We start from the raw sequence: 19,972 nt of genomic DNA on the forward strand, positions 1-19,972 counted from the left end.
CCTCCTACTATTGAGGATTAGTATTTAAGTGGCTAAATATTCCCCCACGTGCTAAATTTTCGTTGTAGACTACACATATATACAAAATATACAAACAAAAAAACATAAAACTCACACCAAAAGTGTAAAAAATATAATATATCACAACATCAAATTTTACATGCATCACCCACCTTGGGAGGTTCAACCTTTTCTCCGTCAACTCAAACTTCTATCTTCTTTTTCTTCACCTAACACTCTTTGTTCTGTCTTTACCAAACAAAGCAACAACTAGATCGAGGAAGGTTGATCTTCTTAGTAGGAACATCCATTTCTCATAGAAAACACAACCAAACAAGAAAGAGAGAAAAGAGATGAATTAATCAGTTGATGGGAACAGGACCTTTCAATCCCTAGTTACCAATAGCAGCGGTGCAGAAAACAAAGAGGCCACATACGCATCAACATCATGAATAGGAGATGTATAATTAAGGATCTTTATTACTAAATTAATTAATATATCATTCTTTTTTCTTTTTCCTTTTTTTTTTTTTTTTTTTTTTGCATACATAACCTTTAAAGAGAAAAGATAAAAAGAGAATTACAAATACATATTTGATTTCCATTGCACCGAAAATATGTCAAGTGACAATACAACTTTTATCAATGCGTTGGGCCAATTCTGACATTTGAGCCAATGAATACTAACAAACGCACAAAAAACACCGAGTAAATCACCAAACGGACAAAAAATTCAACTGTCCAGAGCTACTCAAAATGGTCTTATTATTTTTTGCATGGCGACTGCAAAACTAAACGAAGTCAAACTTAAAATAAGAAGATCTATTTCAAGATATAACTGAAAAGCAAGCTTTCTTAATCTTTTCAAATTAGTAATATTTTCAAGCATTTTTCCTTTATCTTCTCTTTATTTTGTTGTTTCCATTTCCCCTCACTTTCTCTAACCCAGGTAATCAGAACAAAATACAACAATTTGTGCTTCTGTTATGAATTTTAATATTTTAATAATAATTTTAAAAAAAAAAGGCAAGGCGGTGAAAATTTTGAAGTGGGCGAATAGTTACACTCCAAAAGTTTAAATTTTATAGTATAAAAGAAAAGAGGAGAAATTTTGACCATCACTGCCCATGGTCTCTTCTCATTACTCATTCAATAACACAAGCAAGTTTTCAGAGTAGAACCGCAAACTTTTCTATAAAACATATACATATAATAAGTTCAATCTGAAAATTACAAAAGCTGACACTCAAGACTTGGACATTTCCTGGACGACATTCAATAACACAATCAACCGCCAAAAGAGCAGACCAGAAAGCACCGTACTGGATAGTTTTCTCGGGAGGGTCTTATCAGCTAGTGAATTCTCTGGGCGAAACACCCATGTTGAAGATCAATGGATTGAAAAACTGCTTTGATTTGGAAAATCAAGCTGGATCAACCATTGCAAGCATTTCGAAGACAGCTCTGTAATTCACAAATATTGTTCTTTTCAAAAGAAATCATCTCATCTCTTCCGAAGAATGATGCACCAATTTGATTTATCATAAAACTCCTCAACTGTTTCTGCATTATCCATGCCAGCAACTAGCCTGCAAAAGACGATACAAAGGATTGAAAGACTTCTTATTTGTTAAACGCTGAGGGATATCTTCTTGACAGAAAACTGTGAAGAAAACAGCCAGATGATGAATCAGTCAAATCATGAGCACTAACCATCAAAAATCAAATGCATCTAATAATGAAACTGATGAAGGAACACATTTCTGCTTCAAGAAAATCAAATGGAATGGTAAATTTTGTTGAGGGAGATTTACATGCAGACCACAAAATTCTCATGTATTTACATTCTTAAACACCTAAACTTTCATATTTACATATATGACATAAAGCTATGCATGAAAAAGGTGAACTTCACTTTTGAAGTAGTTGTAATATTTTGTTGATGTTATACATTTGAGCATCATTCAGGTAAATATGAAGCTTTAGGTGCTTGATGTGTAAATACATAAAAATTATGCGACATGTATGTGAATGCCCCTTTCCTTAATTACTAAAGAGTAAACACCTATTGAATGAACATGTTGAAACTGGAAAGTGTTAGCTCAGCGTACGAGCAGCTGAAATCTTTCTTGTTCACTCCTATGTCAACCACCTTCAAATATGCCGCTTGCCAACTCTGGCGAATTTTACCCATCAAGGTGTTATATTCATAATGAGAAAATTCTGGTTGTAAACAACTAAGGCTTATAATGATGTCTGAAAGTTTGAAAATTACTCCATGACAAAAAAATATTAATTGGTAACAATTTTCTTTTATTCAAAAGGGCATGCAAGAATTTGATTTAGTTCAACTAGAAATTGAATGTATGTATGTGTGTGTGTGTGTGTGCAACATTTATTAAAAAATATACAATATATCTCATGACAAGATCAGAGGATTCAATAAATCATGATCAATTCCTCAAAAGATTCTTGAGCAATGGACTCTAATGAGTGATATTCTGATTATTTGAATAATCTACTAAGAACAGAAGATATGATTTATCAAAATACTAAATCACCTCTTGTTGTTGGCATCTCATTGTACAGATTAATAAAAAACCAGTTCTCATGAATATCTGTAATCATTAATAAAAAACCAGTACACATGAATGCATCTATAAACCTAAATTTAAACACGTTATTATGATTCATACCCGCATATGTTAATATAACTTCCCTAAAAATTAATATATGAATGTGTGCTTGCATATCAAGAAGTAAATGTGCATCATATTTGAATTCAGAGCAATTATTTATAAGAAATTAATAGGTTGGCTCAAATCAACTTAAAAGGTCACTCAGCATATATACATTATATTTAATTCAAACTTCATTGAAAATCATAATTTTCAAATACACGCCGAGGTGGGTGTAATATCCAAAATTGGCGAAACAAAGACATTTCATTTATTTTTGAATACTCCACTTTTCTAACCTTCAAAATCCATTCAAACTATTTTTATAAAATTCATAAGAATAATTAATAAATCAGTTAAATTCATTTAATTTTTTTTCTGTTTTCCCTAATAAATCACTGTGAGCATAGTAGCAAATCCCACTTGGTGGCATATGCAATGCTGGATTAAATAGAAGGGTAGGGATTTAATTAAATTAATTATAAATATAAAAATTAACCAACAGCCCTCCATTGCTTCGCTGCTTTCTGTTTCCGCTATTGGGCACTTTAGCGGGAGACTGAAGCCAGATGGAGGTGAAATTTCGAAGATATCGGCGAAAATTTTCATAAGTTCAGAGGAAAAATACTTGCATACATAGGTGATTAAGTATAATACCTGATTTTAATAATATAGTTTTATAAATAGTTGATTAAGGGTAAAAGCTGATTTTAATATCTTTTAAATTAATAAAACCCTCTTTATCTCGTTGTTTTAATGTAAACATCAGCCAAAAATTGGAAACTGCATTCGGGTAGGCTGTATGGATGGAAAAAACTTGTGCGTTTGTGGAGAATTTAGAGGTGGGAGGGTTAAGCAATTAAGGTAGATATAATTATCTTAATGCCTATATTTATTCCCCTTAAATCTAAATAACTCCTCTTATTCCTATCTAATTGTTCCAAACCGCATCTGATACAAAAGAAAGCATAATTTTTGTTGGCCAAAGGACGGTAGGAGAATTAAAAGAATAAGGGAGAGGAATAAAAATTTATGAGTGATTTTGAGGCAAAACTTCAAAAAATAGTTATTTGTATTAAATTAAATTGAGTTTAACATTTCATGCAATTTAATGAAATTAATTATTGTTAGACTGTTTATGTAAGGAAAGGAACACGAAGAAAACCAAGAGAAATTCTTTGTGACCGACCTGAAGACTCAGTTGAGAGTTACAATTGCTAAAATAGGGAGTTATTTTTATAGCATTAAAGTTTTGCTAGTATTTTTAAGTAAATTTAGAGCTTCGGATATATCGTGCATGTTTGATTTAGTTGACACATGTTACTTCTAGCTTTACAACATATTTACAGAGATGAAATGCTTATTACAAATATTAGTTATTATCTGTCATTAAATGTCTCGTACATCTTACTAAATTGATCTTGTAGTTACACCTAATTAAAAAATAAATGTATATAAAAAATATCAAAAATAAAAATGCTCAAGAGAGCATCATGGGTATTATGATAGGTAAAAAACCATACTAATAACCTGGACAGCTAAAGACAGTAGTCTGATGAGATAGATGAACCTTGGATAAGGAAACGATTGAATTCGCAACTCTTGATATGCACCGTGAAAGACAGTAGTCTGATGAGATAAACCTTGGATAGGGAAATGATTGAATTCTCAACTATTAATATTAAGATTAGAGTAAGCCTATTGGTATCAAGAGGCCAGGAAGTGCGAAGTCAGGATGATCAATCTTTATCAGCAATTATTATGACAGTGGACTAGGCCAGGATTTGATGAAATGAAATATATCAAAATGACATTTTTTGAGACAGTAGTAATGAGTTAATTAACAAGCTATGAAATTTTGAATTAGTTTAGTTAATTTATATCAATTAAATATGACAATATATAAGTTACATGAGTGTTTGAATTTTAGGAAGATTTTAATCTTAGTATCTTCTATTTTAGTATTTTCTATTTTTAGAATTTAGAATTTCTGGTATGTTATAATTTTTATTTCCATCTTTTATCATAGAGAGTTATGGTTTATTATTTTCCTAATGTCAAAGTCATCTCCATCTACTTATCTTGTAATCATTTCTTATAGAATTGAAGAGGAATAATTATTTTTCCCATCCCAAAACCGACGTGGTATCAGAGTTAACTTTTTCCTTTAAAACTACGATCTAATCCCATTAATATGGTCACTTGAGAGTTTTGCTCTTGCAAGAAGCCTTCGCTCCGCTCCTGCCCTTCCCGAGTTCGGCCAATACCATCGTCTTCATGACCGACCCCCACCATTACAGTTGTGATTAAAGCTAGTTAAGAAGGCAATGACTGGATCATGATATTCAGAGAGTTAATATCGTCTTATTCAAGACTCCAATTCGATCTTCGTTCCTTGTCCATCCTCTAGCATCGATAGCTGGGTTGAAATTGTGCAGGCCAAGTCAATATCTTAAGCTAGGCATGCTTCTTTTTCCCTTGAGGTAGCCACTGCACTCGTGCTGCTATTCTCAAATTCTGAGAATGTCGTACAAATCAGCAATAATGACGGGAATTCAAAAAAATACTATCACATCGATCAATACCAATAATTCTAAAACCATCTCACCTCACACTACAACTCCTCTCATTGTTGTACCAGTCAAATATCTGCCTAGAATTTATCAACTTATCTCAAGTTGGTCCAATCAATAAAATTGATGATTAACTGGAGAGGCAAATATGGGTATTTAATCGAAGAAATTTCAAAACTTAGCATTGAAAACTAAAATCCAAAAATTCTCTAATTATGGTGTGGTTCATCAACTCCATTGAACGTATCAAAGGAAGGTCTCATCTATTGCTTTTCATTGCTCAAGATACCTATGAGTTCTTTTGAGATCTATACTTAAGTTTGAAGAATTCTTCACAAATTTTTGAGTTGAAAACTCAACTTTGAAAATCCAAACAAAATAATCACAGTTTTACTATGTATTACAATGACTTGGTAATAATATGGCAAGAGCATGATCAATGATACGGTGACATTTAGGCTCTGCTTGGGGAAGCTGCAGCTTAACCAGCTTATGTTGATAAGCAGTTTATCCTGATAATCTGTTGATGACCAGCTAATCCGGATAAGCTGACTGGTTGTTAGGTTTGTGCGTTTGGAAAACAGTTGATTCTGGATAAATGACCAATCTGCCCCTGTTCTGAATAAGCTGTTTGGTTTCTGCGTTTGGAAAATAACTGATTTGCAGTTATTTGCGAATAAATGATCATTATTTTCCCATCAATTTTTTATTAAGCATGAGAATCTGAATAATTGATCATATGATTCTAACAACTATACAAATGAAAATTATGAGAGAAAAGAGAAGAACCACCAAACTTTTTCTTCAAACTAACTTCAAAAAGCCAAACACATCTTTTGAATAATAACACAAGCCAAACATATCTCTAATTGCCATACAATCACATCAAAGATCCAACCACGCTTTTTGACAATTGAAACATTTTGGCAAGCTCCACTCTCTCCTTGAGCTAAATATTCCTTTACTTCTGGAATTTTAAATTCATGACAGTATTAATATGATCATGGTTAGACGATCTTCAGAACCTCAACTCATTGCATCAGCATGGTATCCTCTTCAAGCATTCAAACACAAAAAGCTACTCAGAAAGTACTATTGAATAAAACAAAGTTGAAGATTGAAGCTAAAATAGATTCAACGACAATTGTGTGGTATGTACGCAAATAAAATAGACACATGCCTGAGATTTATTACTCAGCATTCCCAAATAAATCAGTAAGTCCACAACATCCACTTTCATCTGAAAGAAAATGGTTAAAAAATAAGTTAAAATCTTACCTTTAATCCATTGAGCAAACCCCAGGATCCAAGCACAACAGGCGGCACAGCACATATCGCGGCATACAAACCCCCTTTCTCAACATGCTTCTTCACGGTGCTTTCCAACACCCCACAATCCCTAAGACTGTTCGCGCCAACCATCCCTTCCTCCATCAGCCCAAACTCAAATCAACCAAAAACCCCATGAATCGAAATAATCTTTGCATCAATTAAGAAAAGAAAATGAAAAAGAGCTTCAGCAGAAATCCACCAGAAGTGAAATTAGATCAAACGAGGACCCCTCGCAGTCAACAACGAGAGCATCGGCGACAAGCGTGATCCCAAAGGAAGCATCCACCCTCAGATTCTTCTCTACCGAAGCAACTGGACTTCCATCTCTTGTGAGCGAGGGAGAAGACGAGGGGGGCATTGAAGGAAATAAGCGATAAAAACGCGGACCACGGGGGTCATCTTGCAGTCCGCATCTTTCACAAAATTAAATTTAGTTTTTAGATATGCATCTGAAACAAGCAATCCAAACACTATGGCGGCGTTTTCAAAACGCCGCCTGCAGTTTTAAGTTGTCCCAAACGGGCCCTTATAAGAATTTGATGATTATGCTCGCCACAATAATAGAGAGGAAAACAACCAGGTCAACATATTCTTACTCGGCCTTAATTAAAGTTTATAGACAAAGTCCGAGGATGAATCCTCGGTAAGAAACCTCTATACTCGATTCAAAAAGTTTTCTCTGAAATTAGACAAGAGTCGAGAAGAAAAATTATGTTGTGCAACACTTAATTGTCAAGTAACATTGAGTAGGAGAACTCGGCTCAGGTCAAAAGAAGTTGATACTGATAAGAAATTGTGTAAAAAACCATGGTACAAGCATTACAAAAAACCATGACATGCGAAAGAGACATGTTGGAAACTTCATGATAAACATGCAAATTAGAAACCAAAATCTACATGTGAAAGTCAGGCTTATCAAGCCACAGTTGAATAAACCTTGGAGCCTCCTGCTAATTTGAATGTAGTCCATTTCATCAAAGAGCAATTAAAAGCACTTGTATAAAGTATTTCAATTTCTAAAATTTTCCGACTCTATCTTGCTCCTTGTACTTTTTCTCATACTTGGATAATTAATTATGGGGCAACTGATCACATGACTGATTGGTCTGAATTCTTTTTCTCCTATAGACCTTATGTAGGAAATAAACAAGTTAAAATTGTTGATGGTTCCCTCTCGGTAGCTGTCGAGATAGGAACTATCAAACTCTCATCGTTATTAACCATTTATGATATTCTCTATGTCCTTAATCTATCGTATAACTTAATGTCCATTAACAAAATTACTATTAGTCATCAATGTCAAGCTAATTTTTATTTTTATTGTTAAGAAAGGCAGAGGTAGACCTAAGAAAACTTGGGCTTGTTGTATAAAAAATTATCTTAATTTTTTTGAACTAAATGAAAATATGACACTAAATAGGACGCAATGGAGAAAAAGGATTCATGTTGGAATTAAGGCTTTGTTGTTGTTGTATTGTTAGTTTCAAGAAATCACCATGGGGAGGATGATTGGCAGTGCTAAAGAAAAAATGAACTCGATTGTTTTGACGATGGATTTGACTCGAATAGACAATATCAAAAGACTGATTTAAATTATGTTATTGTTTCTAAAGACAATGATATTAAATTATGACATTATAGTTTAGGTCATCCTAAATTTTAACATTTAAAATATTTGTTTGCCAAATTATTTCAAACTAAAAATTTATCTTTGTTTCAATATTAAGTTTATCAGTTTGTTAAATATCATCGCGCATCGTTTCCTCCACAAATATAAAAGCAAACTATACAAATTATTCTAATTCATAGTGATACATAAAGTTAATATAAAAACCTTACAAATTCAAAGAAAAAATGGTTTGTGATGATAAAACAGTACAAAATTTTCATATCATGATTTTTTAGACCAATTTTACACTAGCTGAGTTGGATTTATTTAATGAAAAAAAAAATTAAAGTGGAAAATTTGTTTTAAATTTTTTACACCATGGTACGCACAATTTCAAAAAACAATTCAAATATTATGAAGTGATAATGTCCAAGAGTATTTCAAAAATATATTGGGCAAATTTTCTTGGAAAAAAAAAATAATTCATCAAACATTTTGTGTCAACACTACAACAAAATGATGTGACTGAAAAGAAAAATAAGCAATTATTGGGGGTAGCTCGGACATTATATTTAAATATTAGATGCCAAAATATCTTTGGGATGAAGTCATTCTTACTGTTAAATCTCTTAAATAAAACACTCAAGAAGGTTTTAAACTTCGAAACACCTTTAAATATTTAAAAAAAATTTCAAAGAACAGGCTCTCATCTTCTCTACCTTTTAAGGATATTTGAGTGTACTGTTTCAGTTCACATTCATAATCAAGGAAAACTTGAATATCGAGCCAACAAAAAATGTGTTTGATGTTATATTTCTAGCCAAAAAAAGTATAAATGTTTTGATCCAAATTCTAGAAAAATATTTGTTACAATGGGTGTCATTTATTTTGAATTACAACCCTCTTTTTTCACCTCATCTTCAAGGGAGGAAACAAAAAAAAAATTTCTATTGAGTTTCATACTTTTCTTCAAATCCAAAGTTCTCAAAATAGCATCTCGTCAACATTGATTGTTCAGCCTAAAAACCTTAAGGGAGTATGTTAAATAGTTAGATTTTGAAGTTTTTATAATGTCACCTCATGATGTCATAACAAAGAAGAAAAAAAAAATATATAGTGGTACCATTTGATATTTTCTACTCGTAGCAGATGATAACTCAAAAGAAAGGGTCTATTAAATCCTTTGCCAGCCCAAAATCTGCGAACTCGACAGCTTATGCCCTCATTAATCCTATACCCCATGTTCAGTCCAATTTATCTTCAGTTTTGAGTCTTTTAGTCTTGAATTTGAGCCTGATTCAAATCCTAAGCACATTGAGTAGCATTCTCATTAGAGAAAGGTCCTACGCCCAACATCCATTGTAGTATTAATATCTCTCACCAACTTTCCATGCTTTTACCTCACAATTGTCATGTATGGAGATTCCTAATGATGTGCAAAATGCTTTGAAAATCCTTAAATGTAAGAAGGTTATCTTAGAAGAGATGTAAACTCGGAAAAAAAATGGCACATGGGAATTGATTTATCCATGTAAGTAGAAGGATGAAGATAACTATCGGGTGCAAATGGTTGTTTGCAATCAAATATAATTCTGATGGCTCTCAAGAATGATACAAGGCTCGATTGGTTGTCAAAGGTTCACTCAGACCTATGGCATAAATTATTTAGAGACATTTGCCCCAATCGCAAAACTAAACTCTATAAGGGCTTTCCTGTCATTTGTAGCTAATCTTCATTGACCCCAACAACAAGTGAATATACAGAATGCCTTCCTCAATGAGGAATTGGAGAAAGAAGTGTGTATATTTGTACTTTCAGAATTTAGTGAGAAATTTGGCACAAAGATATACAACATTAACAAGCCTTTATCCCACTAAGTGGGGTCGGGCTACGTGAATCCTTTTTCTCCATTATGTTTAATTGAGAGTCATATTTTTACCTAATTCTAATAGATTAAGCTCATTTTTTATACAATATGCTTAAGTCTTTTTAGGTCTACCTCTGCCTTTCTTGACACAAGTTTGGATCTAAAACATCTGCTCTCTTAATGGAATCATCAGATGGTCCACAATTAATGCGGCCAAACCATCTAAGACTACTCTCTCTAATCTTGTCTGCAACTAAAGTTTCACCAAACCGTTCACGGATAGATTCGTTTCGCAATTTGTCTCTTAAGGGTCAAGTCACTCATCCACCTACGCATTCTCATCTCAGCGACACTTAACTTTGTTTTTTTTTTCTCTTAAAAAAAAAACATCTTGCGTCATAAAGCATTGCAGGTTTCACCACCATCTTATTAAATTTTCCTTTATAAATTTTCCTTTAAGTTTAAGCGTTAAGTTTAAGCGGTATTTTTCTATCACAAAATAGGCCTGAAGGATTCCTCCACTTCAACCAACCAACCTGAATTATACTAATAACATCCCCATTCATATCACCATCACTTTAAACAATATACCCGTGATATCTAAAACATTCACACATTTTAATGATTTGATCACCCATAAAGCATTGCAGGTCTCACCACCGTCTTATAAATTTTTCCTTTAAGTCTAAGTGGTACTTTTCTATCACAGAATAGGCTTGAAGGATTCCTCCACTTAAACCAACCAACCCGAATTATACTAATAACATCCTCATTCATATCACCATCACTTTGAATAATATAACTGTGATATCTAAACCATTCATACATTTTAATGATTTGATCACCCGTAATTATAACTTTGCCACTAGAGCTACTACTATTAAAATTACATTCTATGTATTTAGTTTTAGATACTCAAATGAAGGGCTTTAGATTCTAATGTAGATCTCCATAATTCATGTTTTTCTTGAACTCCTGTAGTCTTATCCACAAGAAGAATATCATCGGCGAAAACCATACACTAAAGTACATCCTCATGTATATGTCCAATAAGAGCATCAATATCTAAAGCAAAAAGGTATAGGCTTAAAGCTAATCCTTGATGTAATCCAACTGAAATAAAAAAAATACTTATTCAATCCTCCAGTTCGAACAAAAGTAACAACTCTAGTATACACATCTTTAATGACTTAAAATATAATTCAGATAAAAACCTTCCTTTTCTAGAACTCTCCACAAAGAACTTTTTTTGGAACCTTATTGTAAGTTTTTTTTTGAAATAAAAAAAATCATATGTAGATCCTCCTTACTCTTTCTGTATTTATCTATCAAACCTTTCAATAAATGTATAGCTTTCATAGTAAACTTGCTTGGCATAAATCCAAACTGATTAAAAGAAATCTTTGTATCACGTCTTAGCCCATGTTCAATATAACAAAATAAAAAATCCTTGTACTGGTTAAAGCAGTCACTGAGAGCATAGTTTGATAAATTTATACTATTTGTTAAAGATCGGAGATATATTTAAGGGCAAGGAGATCAAACAATATTCTTTAGATTTTCAAATGATAAGAAGATAGCCATGTTGATAGTGTATGTGCATGATATTATTCTCACCGGAAATGATGTATATGAGATTAACCATTTAAAGATTTTGTTATCATCTGTTTTTAAAACCAATGACTTTCGATCTCTGAGATATTTTCTTCGCATGGAGAATACTCGATCGAAGAAATGTATTATTGTTTCCCAATAGAAGTAGGTTCTTATTCCTCTCAAAAAAATAGGAAGGGTGGGTGTAGACCTGCAGATACCCCAATTGATCCAAATTAGAAACTAAAAGATGGGAAGGAATTTGATCAGCGAATGCAGTTAGGTATCAAAAATTAGTGGAGAAATTAATATACTTATCACATAAAAAACCAAATATTGTCTTTGTCGTGAATTTAGTAAACCAATTTATGCATTCACCCTATAAGAAACACTTTGAAGCAGTAAATTAAATTCTCAAATATCTAAAAGATACATTAAAGGCTTAATCTTTTAGAAGGCCAAACAAAATAACATAGAGGCGTAGACTAATGTAGATTAGGCAGAGGCTCAATTATTGACAAGAAATCAACATCTAGATACCGCACCTATGTGTAGGGTTACATTGCGAAGTAAGAAACACAATGTGGTTGCAACGAGTAGTGCTGAGGTAGAATATAAGGCTATGCCTAATGGAGTATGGGAGATGTTATGGGTGAAGAATTCTTGAACACATATACATCCCGATAAGCATGCCAATAAATTTATACAATGACAATCAATCAACCATAAACATTGCAAAAAATTCAATGCATCATGATCGCAAAAAGTATATGAAGATTGAAAGGCACTTCATAACAGAGAAGATTGAGTGTGGAGCTATTTGCATGAATTTTACCCCTACAACTCAACAAATAGCAGATATCTTCACCAAAGGACTACTTAGGCCTAATTTTGAGCTCTTTGTAAGCAAGTTGGGCATGATAGATATCTATGCTCTAACTTGAGGAGGGGCGTTGGTATTTTAGAAAGATTTTAACTTTAGTATCTTCGATTTTAATATTTTTAATTTTAGAATTTAGAATTATTAGTATGTTATATTCATTATTTTTTTTATTTTATAATCGGGAAATATGGTTGATTTTGTTATTTTTCTAATATGAGAGATATCCCTTTGATTTATCTTGTAATCGTTTCCTATGGATTTGAAAAGGAATAATTATGCTTTCCCTCCCAAAAACCTACAATATTATATAATGAGAAAAGAGTGTACAAAAGAAAAGGAATTGAGGATCCCACTTTAAAAAGGAAAAAATGCAATAATGCCCCTATGGGTCCTCCATTCAATATACAACACACACGAGAACCTCCAAAATTTAGTTACATGTATACCCAAAAACTCAAAAGTAAAGTTAGATATGCAATAAAGGTAATCAATGAAAAAACAAAGCAATTTAAGGCAATGTTTCAAAAAAAAGGATGCAGTAAATATAAATCCATCAAACAATTTTCCGCAATTGTAGAGCATCAGCCTCAGCAAAGAAATCGAACATAAGTCGTGGATAACATCACCAAAACTCGGGATACAACCATCAATAAAACCACCCGACCATGGGAGAGCAACTCCAAGCAATTTGCAGAGAGCACGGGTTGTAAATCCTTCAATAAGACCAAAAGAATAGAGGATACCACCATTAATAACACCATCGTACAACGGGATCAACGCGATAAAGACACCACCAAAATGCGGAGTAATGTCGCCAGACGATAAGGCAAGAATAACACCGCCAAAAAATGGGATACAACAATCAATAACACGAGGAAGTAAGCCAAAAGCACCAAAATGCGGAATACCATCAAAGCACGGGATACAACCAACGATAACACCACAAACGCGCGGAATAACACCAGCAGACAAACGGTCAAGGATAACTCCACCAAACTCTGGAATACCACTAACGATAAAACCAACAGAACGCGGGATACAACCAAAGATAACACCACCAGACAGAGTACCGATACAACCAACCATAACACATCCAAAACACGGAATACCACAACGAATAACACCAGCAGCCAATATGCAGCGAGCCTTGAAAGTAAAGCTGAGAATATCACCACCATGACACGGGATACAACCAACGATAACACCACCAGATAGAAATCCAAGAATAACACCACTAAAGAGCACTTAATCAGTTGCACCATGTTTAGATTTAGTTCATTTAAACTTAAAGATCGCCCATTAAAGGATTTTTTAGATCCTTGGGAGGACATTAAATAATAATATATTATTATTAGATATATAACTAATTTAAATTTTATTTAAATAATAGATATGTACACCAAAAATCAACCTTTATGGGCCAAAGCTCGCGTCTAACAGACCTCGTGGGCCTAATTAGCCAAATTATCCAGAAGACACGACTAACAATAGTGTGACTAGCTAAGGTCAACTGCCAACCCTATTTATAGACATTTCATCTAACTTGCACAAGCTGCCGAGCTGACCTACCGGACTGACATGGCAAATTAGCTCGTTGATCTAGTCTGCATGTTCCTTCTGACAAATTGACCAATCGGATTCAATAGCCTAACTCACCTCCTCAATGATCCTCGAGACTATCAAACATCGAATTCAAGACCGAAGTTATTGATGAACAAATACCACATCCTTCTTTACAAGCCTTCTGACATACATGTTGCGGTTTTTTCATCAAGGCATCGTGGACAAATTTTGTAAAACGTAGTTTGTATCTTTATGTTTTCTTGAACATCTATATGGGGGAAAGAAGGGACTATGGAGGATCGACTCTTCAGGCCTTTATCGAGGGCTCCTATGTCTAGACTCTCATGGAACATTCCTTGCACCAGGCTTCTCATCAGATCTTCTCTGCACCACCGAAAGAGGATAAAAAACTCAACACATTCAACACTGAAGAGCATATCAATCTTCTTCCACCATCCTCACACAGATCTCTCCCGGGTTGTGTGAACTTCCGACAACGCGAGACTTGACGTCTTAAAAGGATTCAACAAGATCATATATAATATAAATTTTCCTCGGGCTTAATCAGTTGTACAGTGTTTAGATTTAGTTCATTTAAACTTAAATGTTTTTTAAAAACTATTCAAACTTTGAACAAACATGATCAATATTAATTGAGTCGAGTTCGAGTTGTTCACTAAGTGCATTGGTTCATGTATAGCATTATTTATAAGCATATTTTCTTTTACTATTTGAGTGTTAAAGTGTATTCATTCACTAATGTTGACGTAACTAAAGTTAGTCCCCGACAAACATGAACATATCTTCTCTTATATGCATGAATCTTATTTTAGCATTATTTATCTCAATAAATGTACAACTCACCATATATTAGTAAAAGGTAATGAGAAAGTGAATCATTAGCCACTTGTTTGATTTTTTTTTAGATTTTGAATGTTAAATTTTGAGTGATTATAGAAAACTTTTGGGGTAAGTATGTTTTATATTAAATGATTTATAGAAGCAATGTATTTTATTTAAGGGGTAACTATACATGCTTCCTTATTTATATTTATGTCAATAAATGTTTGATGAATTGAAATGCAAGTGTTTATTTAGTGACGATTTGATAAGACTGACTTCTTATTTTTCTCATCCTTCTCCATTACACCTCTAGTTGACCTAAGAGATTTGACTCAGATAGAATAGTGTGCTCGACCTATGTCAACTCATTATCGCCCATAAAGGGAACTAGAAGAGGATCAAGGGTCTACAACTGTGTATGCGTGCTATTGCAAATATATTCTATTCATGCAAGTTCAATGATTACTGTAATAAATTACATTCAATTAGAATAAGCTAAATACTTCCTTATACAAAAGAGCGACTTAAGCCATTGCAGTCTCATATATGAAACTACCAAGATGGTAAATGGTAGTCATATCCAATGGATGAATACAGCTCTAGATATCCTAAAAAATCAGCAAAGGCAAATTAACTTAGAATTTTTTCGCCTCAAAAATTTGTTGATAAAAGATTAAGGGCCCGTTTGGGGCAGCTTATAAGGTGCGGCGTCCCGTTTGAATAGCGCGTTCGGTTGGACATTTTCGTGCCGCTCCATTTTAAAATCGCAATTTCCTTAATACCTCCGCAATCCGGCCTAGAGCAGCGTCCCGCGTATACTTTTCACGTTTAGGGTAAGACTTTTTATAGTGCCCTTCCCAGCTCTCCCTCGCCCTTTCGAGGCTCTGCTCCTTCACTGACGGAGAGATCGGCGCATATGAGGTATATATTTTTGACCTAACACTCTCGCCCGTTGGAGGCAACTTATAAGGTGCGGCGGCATTTTGAAAATGTCGTCGTCCCGTTTGAATAGCACGTTCGGTTGGATGTTTTCGTGCCGCTCCATTTTAATATCGTGATTTCCTTAATACCTCCGCAATCCGGCCTAGAGCAGCGTCCCGCGTATACTTTTCGCGTTTAGGGTAAGAATTTCTGTGGTGCCCTTCCCAGCTCTCCCTCGCCCTTTCGAGGCTATGCTCCTTCACTGATGGAGAGATCGGCGCATATGAGGAATATAATTTTGATCTCATACTCTTGCCCTACCCGATATCCCTCTCATTCTTTCCCGCGAGTACGTATTCGACCCTTCCTGTTCCTGTGGTCGTTAGAAATGAACTGTTGGAATTTTTAGCTTCAAAATGCTTGAATTACTCATATGATGTGGGAATTTGAAAAAAAAAATAAGCTTTTATTGTGACATACTTATGATCCTGTTCCGTTGATCAAAATTTCATGTTTGGGAATTTTTACCATTACAATATTGAAACGTTGGAATGCTATGGATCAATTTTCTGCTTGGAATGATGGGGAAATGTTGGAATGCAGGAATTGCTTGGGAATATTTTCATTTCCCTGGATTGGTTGAAATGAAAAATAGGGAACATGCAGTTACATTTCAATTCCTATGCTCTTTATAATGGTGCATTTACATACAGAACACATTTTATACTCTCTTTATTTAGACAAAATATAATGGGCAATCACCGTACAGAACTTGGAATTTCCACAAAGATAGAAACTGCATTAATGATGTATACTGTAATGGCGATGAAGCAGATTGGATAGCACGTGCCTGTGAGGGCTTAAATGAGGATAACTGTTGTTTCCATGATATATTTATGTTTTTAACATCTAAACTTCACTATTTATATTGGTCTGAAAGAATACATCGGCGTCGTTTATCCAAATTTTTGCTGTTATGAGCATTTAATGTCAAATATAATAAGGTTATGTCTGGAATTTTGGTGTCCAACCAGAAGAACAAAACTGAAAGTCTAAAGAACAGTTGTTTTTTTGTTCAGTGGTTTTTTGTGGCAGCTGAATTCATTAGCCTACTAGAAAGTTACCACAGCTCCGTTGGATTGTCATTTTTTCCTGCTTTCTAAACTTTTGTGAGGAGATTGAATTTTTAGCAATGATAGATGCATCAGTATCAATGATAGATGCATCAGTATAAAATTTGTGCTATGCATTGAAATTGTCCAATATGCTTGTTATTCAGGTTTTTGAGGGCCTGAACTTGAAGAATTAGCCCCTGATTATTAGAGGTTATATGTCTTACTAGTTGTAGTTTTATCCAAAATGGATGTGTAGGCATTTTTCTACAGATAAATAATGTGGGAATGTATGGATAAATTACTCATATTATGAGGCATATGAATTGGGTTGTTTTTGTGTTTTTTTATTAGTTAAAATTTATATTGCACTCACTTTTTAATGTTTGTTTAGGCTTAATTGTGTTGAGCAGTTGTTGTGGTAATTGCTCTTCCACGATCTTTCGAATGAATCAATTCCGTTAGCTGCAGTTTATTTGATATCATTGTTAGCTTTTGTTAGCTGCAGTTTCAATAAATGGGGATTTGCTAGCTGCAGTTTCAATATTGGATTTTAGTGCAGTTTTTAGGAAACTACTACAAATTGGTAATGCTATTGGCTGCAATTTCTATTAAACTGCAGCTTTTTTGATGGAATTTGTTGCAGGTTTTAGGCATATTGGTAATGTTATTAGCTGTAATTTCTGTTTAGCTGCAGCTTATGTGATGGAATGTGCAGCACTTTCTGTGATGCAACTTCTGCTTAGCTGTAGTTTGGTTATTTTGGTAATGTTATTAGCTGCAGATTGATTGGCTGCACCTTTTAGCTGCAGTTGCAATTTCTGTTTAGATATTAGCTGCAACAGTTCATCTGTTGGATTCAATCATCTGTTGTTGTTCATTCGTAACATTCATCCATTGGATTCATTTATCTGTTTCCAGCAATTAACATGTTTGCATCAGTTCAAAAATTTGTAGAGCTCTATACTTCATACCTGTTTCCAGCAGCTGGAAATGAACGTATGGCTGGAAACTATAGGGCAGTAATTTGGCAACATTTCTTTTTGGTACAAAAACAGGATGAAGCCTCTAATAGCTTCATAAATATCTCTTTCATTGAATGCAGTGAAATCAAAAATGAATATGCTCGACATTGGTTTAAGTTGAGCTACTTTTATTTGTTAGTTGAGGTAAATATGAAAAGGGAGGATACATATGAAAAACTGATTGTATAGGGGTCTCCTTTGAGATTCATAACTATGTAACTTTACACAATTACATAATAAAACGTGTTCGATGTTTATTGTGCATGCAGATCTTTGACCGAACCATATAATTCTTTTGTGACATTTTTTTTTTCAATAATTTTATACTTCATTTACAGTTCCAACATGTCTAAGGCTGCTGAAGGGGGACTGTCTGCTATGTGGGATAAAGTAACAAATATTTTTTGCGATCTATGTATTAAAAAAATAGAACTGGGAAATAGGTCAACCACGTGTTTCAATAAAGAATGTTGGCAAAATATTGCTAGAAGGTTCAAATAATTGACAGGGAGAGATTACGACAGGCTCAAATTTAAAAATAAATGGAAACAGTTGAAGAAAGAATGAAAAATTTAGAAGGAGCTCAAATGTGGATCCATAGGATTGGGTTAGCATCCCGTTAAGCGAACAGTCGATACTTCAGATGAATGGTGGGCTGAAAGATTGGAGGTAATAAATACAATCTTATTTTGTTAATTTCAGTATTTTTTGGTTAATTTTGAAACCCCTTTAATTCCATTCAATATGCAGGTCATGCCAACAGCCAAAAAATATAGGCAGTGCGAAATTGAGCCAGAGTTCGAGGAAAAACTAGACATAATGTTAGACATAATGTTTAAGCATAATGTTTAAGGGGGTTGTCGCGACTGGAAAGCATGCATTCAACCCAAGTGAGTTGGGATTTATAGGAATACCAGATGACTTGCTACTTCAACAAGTTATAGCTGATGAAAAAAGACCTAGTATTAACCAAAAGGAGATGAAAGAGTCCAGTTCCATGTCCAAAAGGCCCAGGCTTGGCAGAAGGAAGAAAGAGAATGATGGTTTCGTGAAAAGCTCATTTGATCAACTAATTGCTGTTTTTTTAGTTCTGCCTCCCCCTGACAGCACCATCTGGGATTGCGTTGCCATTTTAGATATTATTCAGAAGTAGCTGCTGATATGCGCTTTCAGGCAAAATGTGTTAAAAAACTTGAGGACCCTACTAATAGGCAAATGTTCATAGCGCTACGGCCCGAGTTGCGCATTGAATATTTACATGTTTTAGTAAAAGAATGAGTTTGTTTTGTATTAAGGTGTCACTAGATGTATTACATTTTATGTAACTCATTTTCTGATGTTTTGTACTCCTGAACAATTTATGTAATTCATTTTCTGATGTTTTGTACTCCATGTTTTTACTATTTTATTTTGCCATCACCACTTCTCCATAAATTATTTCATCATAATGCATTTCTAATTTCAAGAAGGATCCACAGCAAGGATGTCGTGAAAGAATGGCAGGGGCTGCAACTATAGCGATATTATTGTTGGAATACTACCGCTCCAGCACTAGACAATTACCACGCATGACGTCCTCATATGTTGGGGACAAATGGGTAAGTGAGATGCTTGCTAGATATCCGATAAGGTTCAGCAATATTTTTTGAATGACTGCGCCCATTTTTATGGATCTACTACACGACTTATGTCAAACCACGGCCTCCAAGGTTCTTCTAGAACAACCACGAGAGAAGTGTTGGCTACAACATTATACATTCTCTCATAGAATGAATCAATTAGAGAAGCTATGGAGCAATTTCAATATTTCTCAGAAATAATTAGTCGATACTTCTCCATAGGTATACAAGCACTTGTGAGCTTAGCAGCGGAAAACATTGAGCCAGCGGATCCATCGTTCATAATTATTCCTGAACAAATTGCAAATGATCCCGTTACATATCGTATTTCAAAGTAAGTTTTATTAGTTTGT

The 19,972-nt window shown here is 34.1% G+C and overlaps 1 protein-coding gene across 3 annotated transcripts in view; it reads right to left on the reverse strand.

The window, feature by feature from the left end:
• Nucleotides 1–1,089: 1,089 nt before the first annotated feature.
• The window catches only part of LOC110036569 (alkylated DNA repair protein alkB homolog 8), a 32,052-nt gene continuing 13,169 nt past the window's right edge, over nucleotides 1,090–19,972 (reverse strand). For 2 of the 3 annotated variants that reach the window (XM_020741043.1, XM_020741044.1), the window contains one exon: nucleotides 1,091–1,589. In XM_020741043.1, coding sequence (XP_020596702.1) covers nucleotides 1,505–1,589 — 85 coding nt within the window. In that variant the 3' untranslated portion in view covers nucleotides 1,091–1,504. Of the gene's footprint in view, nucleotides 1,590–19,972 lie in introns of all 3 variants that reach the window. The other variant, XM_020741045.1, reaches the window with a different exon arrangement.

Source organism: Phalaenopsis equestris, unplaced genomic scaffold, assembly GCF_001263595.1.
Source record: "Phalaenopsis equestris unplaced genomic scaffold, ASM126359v1 Scaffold208657, whole genome shotgun sequence".
Lineage (NCBI taxonomy): Eukaryota > Viridiplantae > Streptophyta > Magnoliopsida > Asparagales > Orchidaceae > Phalaenopsis > Phalaenopsis equestris.